General features: G+C 33.7%; 1 protein-coding gene and 2 long non-coding RNA genes across 5 annotated transcripts; 2 read left to right on the top strand and 1 right to left on the bottom strand.

Annotated features, from left to right (window-relative positions):
* Window positions 1-420: 420 nt before the first annotated feature.
* On the bottom strand, window positions 421-1,704 carry LOC145071383 (uncharacterized). 2 transcript variants are annotated; one of them, XR_013690427.1, is made up of 2 exons: window positions 1,163-1,704; window positions 421-984 (listed from the first exon to the last, which is right to left on the bottom strand). It is a non-coding gene; the product is annotated as an uncharacterized LOC145071383 (long non-coding RNA). The 2 variants fall into 2 exon arrangements; XR_013690428.1 differs by having other exon boundaries at window positions 421-996.
* Window positions 1,705-3,391: 1,687 nt separating this feature from the next.
* On the top strand, window positions 3,392-4,907 carry LOC145071487 (uncharacterized). The gene is made up of 4 exons (XR_013690506.1): window positions 3,392-3,650; window positions 4,202-4,255; window positions 4,665-4,787; window positions 4,888-4,907. It is a non-coding gene; the product is annotated as an uncharacterized LOC145071487 (long non-coding RNA).
* An 18-nt stretch (window positions 4,908-4,925) lies between these two features.
* LOC145071488 (uncharacterized) lies at window positions 4,926-5,901 on the top strand. Of its 2 annotated transcripts, none has more exons than XM_079018359.1 (3): window positions 4,926-4,986; window positions 5,081-5,283; window positions 5,388-5,901. In XM_079018359.1, the coding sequence occupies exons 1-3, from the start codon at window positions 4,942-4,944 to the stop codon at window positions 5,482-5,484; spliced, it is 345 nt and encodes a 114-aa protein (XP_078874485.1). In that variant the 5' UTR covers window positions 4,926-4,941; the 3' UTR covers window positions 5,485-5,901. The 2 variants fall into 2 exon arrangements, with proteins under 2 accessions (XP_078874485.1, XP_078874486.1); XM_079018360.1 differs by having other exon boundaries at window positions 5,394-5,901.
* The last annotated feature ends 622 nt before the right edge of the window (window positions 5,902-6,523 follow it).

A 6,523-nucleotide genomic window follows, 5' to 3' on the forward strand; every position in this document is an offset into this window, starting at 1 on the left:
TTTTGTTCTTTTTTTAATACAGTGACAATGTATGCTTAGAACATCAATTTCATAAACGAATTGGATAATATGAAAGATGATTACACATTAAAAGTCTGTATTATTCGTTTGTGGCAATCATTCTCGGATATAAACCCAAATATAGTAAAATCACTAGATATGATCTTGATAGATAGATGAGATGGTAAAATACACTTTTATAATATCGTTTTAATAAGTTATATTTTGAATTCTAACTTAATTTTTTTATTAAATTTAAATTTTCTTAACTAAATTTTTTTTGTCATATTTGAATAGGGTACAAAAATCCGAACAAACGTATATCCAATGGATTTTGATAGATTTCAATCAAAACTTGACGTAATTTTTGATATTTAAACAAATATTAATATTCATTTTAAAGAATCAATAAAAAAAGTCTTTGTAAAATCATAAATGCTATTAATAATTTATTTATTTTATAAATATTTTTCCGGTGGTTTCCACGGGTTGTAAGCTAGTAAACTAAGCCTCAAACTCTTCCCATCTCCATCGTCGGTAACTCAATCCACAGGAAGTTCACTCGTCTCACTAGAATTCAATGCTGAAATTTTTTGAGGAATCAGAAAAGATAATCACGCAATTGAGTTTTTTTGGGGGGGAGGGGGATTTAAACTCCTCATTCGATTCAATCATGTATGGGATTCAAGAAGTTGATATTGTTCTCTATTGTTGGTTGGAAACGCTTCTTCTCCATCTAACATCAATAATCCATTACAGTTATGTGTCCAGATTTATGCACTCCCGGATCTTGTGGCCCAAAGAACTTCACTTTCAACACGAGTCTTCTTCACGAACCATATTTAATGGTTTAAATATTTGTGCTCCATGTGGATTCAACTACTGAAATGGCTTTTTCACCTCGAGTTCATGTACTCAAAACAGCGATAGATTCTGCACTTCATGTTCTTTTCGTTAAAATATTTCTTGTTGGAAATTTGTAACCTGAAGCCACAACTTTAACATCAACGGTTACATCAATAACACAAAATTGATAATCATAATCGGTTCATCCATTTTTGGATTCTTGTTAATTTTAATCCACTTATGTATACTTCTCTGTTTCCTCCTCAAAAAGGGTAAACAAAAGAAGAAATTTCAGGAGAGAAAAAAACCAACGCACCGGTATCATGCCATGGTAGGTCTTCGTCGCACCATGTCCAGGTCTCACTCAAGTTTTCTGACTTTCAAAGCTCAAAGACACCAAACGACCATCTTCAGGTGGCTTCTCACCGTTGAACTGACAGCTTCAGTTAAAAATCGCGATGGAAGTTGTAAAAGCTCTTGCATTTCTCCACACTTAAATCAACCCTCTGCTCATCATGATGTGAAAAGTTCAAATATTCTCATAGATTCCTATTGGGGTTGTGTAGCTAGGTTCATTCGAACAAGATGATTGAAAACATGAAGACTGCTTTAATGTGGGAGGCTTGGAACACAGAAATGATTAGGATTTAGTTAAATCCGAAAAAAAATGAGAGGAGTTGTGAGTAAATAGTTACTGTAGCAGACTTGGATTTTGGAGGTTAGACAGTAAGAGATTGGTGCCGGTTCTTTGGTGGGGAGAATTTCCGATGAACACAGTCGGAAGAAAGAAGAAACAGGAACAGTTGTCTTGGGAAGACAAAAGGATAACAAAGGGATAGGGGTAACATGTTCAGGCAAGAAGATAGAGATGGAGATGAGCTGGAAGGTTCCCATACCCATCACACACATGACTGTACCAAACAATAAAGATAAATTAATTACTAATGCCACATCAGATTTTGTTACCGGGTAACCTGTTAAATTTTTGTAAAATGACTTAATTGATAGGTCAAATAAGAGTTTAATGGTTTATTGCGGAAAAAAATAAGTTTAGTGATCAAATCGGACAAATGACAAAACTTTAATGCGCAAAAATATCACTTCAAATCTAGAAAAAAATTTGTATCCTAATTTATATAATCTAGAAAGTAGAAATTGGAGTCAAGATGATAAATCATTATGAAAAGCTTAGGAAAACCAAAATTAAGGAGTTAATGAAGCTAGAGCTTAGAAAAACGAGTGACGATACGATCTAGAAATAAAAGAGAAATAAGAGAGCGCTATATGGAAATGCAACTTACACACTACTAGAAAGCAGAACTGGAAGCTGATGAAGACTAATTTAGATTTGCTCGAGTTTATGATCTGAAGCAGTAGTGGATGAATCAATTAACAGATCTAACATCTGATATATAAATGCCGGTATATATAAAATGCATAGAAATTCTGAAAAATGGGTCGACCCGGTGGTTGAACTGTGACTCGGTCGCAATACCGGCAATCCTGGGTCAACTGAAAAGGAATTGACTATATCTTCAATCACTCTAATAATATTAAGAAAATCAAAATATCAGTTGAGGTAATAGTGCTGTTTAATTCGGGCGGGTTATACAAATTTTCAACTTTTTATACTCTGAGATGGACTCTTAGAAAAAGCGTGTATTATACACCTCTATATTGGCTATATTCTAGAATGTGTTTCAAGATTAGAACTTTAAAATACGTAAATAAACTTAATATCAATGATGAAACTAAAATACATGAGAACCCTCTATTGTCCGAATCGCCTTCTTAAAACCATTTGGATCTTGTAGAACATGTTGTATCTTATTTAAGAATCTTCAAAATCAAAAGACAATTTTTTATAAGAAAAAACATACAAACTGCAACATTGTAATATGGATGTACTGAGGGATTAACCATTATAAAATTTCTTAGTTGTGACAGGAGCAAACACCGTTACTACATGATCCTATGCCAATTACACAAAAGGAATTGCAATCGCTATCCTTATTACAACGTATGGGAACCACACGTTCACTCATGTTTTCACCATTGCTTTAAGACAGAGATTGAGGGGTGGCTACGTGTTCTCTTTCAGGGAAAGCGCATGACATCTGCAGACCTGCAAAGCATATCTGGTTAGTATTGAATTTGCAACGTTTCAGAAATTAGAGAAGGGGGGGGGGGGGGGGGGGGGAGAAAAACTGTACAAGAGATGGAAAGCAATAATGCGACAAAGAAAACTATCTTCAGTGAAGTTCGCTCCACGTTTTAAAACAATATAATAGGAACGGAAGGAATAAGTTTCAGCGTGTAACATGATCGTATGCACAAGATATATATAGAGGGAAATTCCGTAACAGTTAAATTAAAAAAGGTAATCAAATCCCCTAATCTAATAAATAAGTATCAAATTGCCACGTGGCAATTTATTAGCCTTCCCCAATCGATTTTTCCCACTCAAATTAGTAAGTGAATTTCCGAAAATGCCACTGCTCAGAGGATTGTGATCTGCAAAAAAAATCATACTCTATTTCGAATTCAGAAAAGATATTCAAATCCTTCTATTGATTACCCATTCAACAATTTTAAGTAGTTTCTGATTTTACAGTTCTCGCATGCATAAAATCAGGGATATACCTAAATTGATTTCCCTCTACTTCTCAAGAAATCAACAACCAAATCGTATCCAAAATTGCATCTACATGTAGGGCTCAATTGCTGCTTTTAAGGGATTACGATACACCTCCTTATCTTAATCCATCTCTTCTCCGTCGGACAATGGTTCAAGTTTTCCTGAGGTTTATTAACAACTACGTGATGATTTAAATATTATTCCATTGTCGATTCATCTCTTTTGTTTTCGGTTCTTGAGACATCATTGTTGATCTGGTATATTTTCTTTGGTTTTTGTTTCCTAATACAATCATTTTAAGATTCATATGAATAACTTTTATGTAAATATATTCTTATTTGAAAGTGGTGATACATTGGTAATAGCATCTACTATGTTTTCCCTCTATGTTTCCGTTAATTTGTGTTTATTGATGCATATTACAATTCTCGGCGCCTAATTTCTTTAATGGGGGTACAAAGTAATTTCACAATCAAATGGTTATAGCGGCTACTGTGTTTTCCCAATTTTGTTAGATTCTAATCTCTAACGTAAACCCTAAACCATACTCAACCAGTATCACTTCAACTCCTTACAAGCCTCTTAAACCTAGGGATTTTTAGTTGAATCTGTTAGCCATACTCATACATCTCCTTAATTAGGTTTGTTCTTTAATTTTTCTAATAAGATGTTTCTGATAGTGTGTATTATGTTTGATATATGTCTGTTTTGTTTCAGGGAGAAGTGAAGTAGGTTGTTGGGCTTATTGGCGACATCCATTCTAGCAACTAGGTTTTTGTTCTTGCATCTTTATCTCCATGTCTAGATTCTTTTCACATTTCTTTTATTTATTCTTAATAAAGTGTTTGTATTTATGTATCTTATAGGACCATACTAGATGTAAAATATTGATGTGTTTATACTGGATGTAAAATATTGATGTGTTTGAGCAGAAGCCTTGGAAGCATCCTGGAGCTGATATAACAGACTATTTCAATTTTGGGTTGAACGAATATAGTTGGAAGCTTTATTGCAAACAAGTGCTAAAGGCTTCTATTCTTGTGTTAACTTTTATAATTCTTCAATAAAGTGTCTATCTTTTTATATCCTAGAAAGATGTTTTGTTTTGTTGTTGTTGAGGTTCTTGTAATTGTTGTTTCATAACCTCTAATGGAGGAAAATTATGTCATGTTATTGGCAGGAAGAATATCGTCATAGAGGACCAATGTCAAGTGGGAGGAGTCCAGTGTCACAGCCTACACAATTACCGTAGGGGAGTTGGAGAAGGTGTACCAGACATTATTTTGATGACGAGGATTAGAAGGTCATTTATGTCTTTTCCCCTAATGACATCAGTTCCAGTCCTAGATCAATGCACATTACTTATAAATTCATGGTTGTTTACTGCATAATTATTGTTTCAGATGAAAGGAAGGACAATTCAAGTAGAAGACAGCATTGTTGAATGTCAATCATCCATGGATATAAGGCGTCAACTAGATTGTGATTCAGAAGTTATACAAGTATGGATTTTCTTACCTATTTGTTGACTGAGGTTTTGTAGTAGCTACATTACATACATCTCTTGTTTCATTGATAATGACATGATTGTATCAGATCACCATTGTGGATCCAGAGGAACATTGTTGTGAGTCTGTAAAAGAAGGGTCAGGTAATCTTGAGAGTTTTATTCCAGAAGCATCTACTCATGGAGATGTTAGTGGGGATGATAGAACAAATCATCTTTCTTTTAGTAGTTCAAGTGAAGATGAATCATTTGAAGGGAATTATTTGGAGACTGATATAGATGCCCTTAAAAGGTGAGATCAATAACCTCATGCTATTTGTGATTTTGTGTCAACCTTAATTTAGTTTTTTCTAATTAAAGTTTTCTTTTGTATGTGTTTTGGGGTTCTAATGAAAGGAGTAGACGTAAGCCTGCGAACAAGATTCTAAAAATCATGAAATCCATCAATGTTCAGGAGGAACTGATGAAGCAATCAAAACTTCAGACAACATAAAGGAAAGAACTGGTGAGGATACATGCACCACAGACCTATCCATAATGCCTGAAGAATCATCAGAGGCTTAAAAGATCCCTAAAAAAATTCATTGCAAATCATTTGAAGATAGGTGGAAATCTTATAGTCATGAGAGGTGTTCATCTACTGAGTTGAATCAGTCACAGAAGCCTGGTTGTCATCATTCAGAGGGCTTGAAAATATCAAATAAGTATCATAGATATCATTCAAGATACCATAGTCTTGTATATAACAATAGGAACCGTAAAGATTCTAAACCCAAATATCACCATGAAATGATGACATCATCTTCTCAAGAAGATGAGATGAAGAAAGAAAACATGGGGAGCAAAGATACCATGGAAGACACAATACTCCTATATATAATCTGGGGAACTGATGATGACATACTATTACTATTACTATATTAATTTAATTGTATATTTATATCAATATATGTCATTTCATATATAGGCAATACTTTTTTCATTGCATGTTTTATGGAACTACACGTATATGTTGTTTCTTAGCTTTATGGTTTAGGGGGGCCTTTGGTTTGCGAGATTTGGCTGGAATTAGAATTCAATTCCATTCCAGTCCCATGTTTGGTTGCAATTTGAAAATTAATTAACTTCCCATCCCAAAACGATGGAATTCAGTTCCCAGGATTTTCTTTCATGCTAAAAATATTTAAATTCACAAGTAAACACATGTTGCTAATTAATCTGCTTTAGCCCTTCTACCCCATAAATGGAATGGAATTCATTAACAATTAAGTTCTTTTTGAATCTGTATTTATATTTAAATGTTTTTCATTTATTGTAAATGTATATACGATGAGGATATTTTGGTGTAGTAATAGAAAGAGAAGAATGTAATTGAATTCCTTACATCCTCCTCAGGATGGTGATGCCAACGGGAAAAAAAAAGACTATTGATTCATACCTTTTTAAATGGGAAGAGATATTTAGGCATTTCAAATGAAATGATTTCTATTTTCACTGGGTATTTTGTTTATAGAAATTTTATTGAAATTAGG

The sequence above is a fragment of the Lactuca serriola genome, chromosome 8 (genome assembly GCF_051521515.1).
Source record: "Lactuca serriola cultivar US96UC23 chromosome 8, Lser_US96UC23_V15, whole genome shotgun sequence".
Taxonomy (NCBI): Eukaryota; Viridiplantae; Streptophyta; class Magnoliopsida; order Asterales; family Asteraceae; genus Lactuca; species Lactuca serriola.

What these genes read in the sequence shown, in the direction of transcription:
- LOC145071488 (XM_079018359.1), top strand. Translation starts at nt 4,942, where the DNA reads ATGGATATAAGGCGTCAACTAGATTGTGATTCAGAAGTTATACAA. An exon ending in GTGATTCAGAAGTTATACAA is followed by an intron (nt 4,987 to 5,080) that starts GTATGGATTTTC and finishes TGATTGTATCAG; the next exon opens with ATCACCATTGTGGATCCAGA. An exon ending in GATATAGATGCCCTTAAAAG is followed by an intron (nt 5,284 to 5,387) that starts GTGAGATCAATA and finishes TTCTAATGAAAG; the next exon opens with GAGTAGACGTAAGCCTGCGA.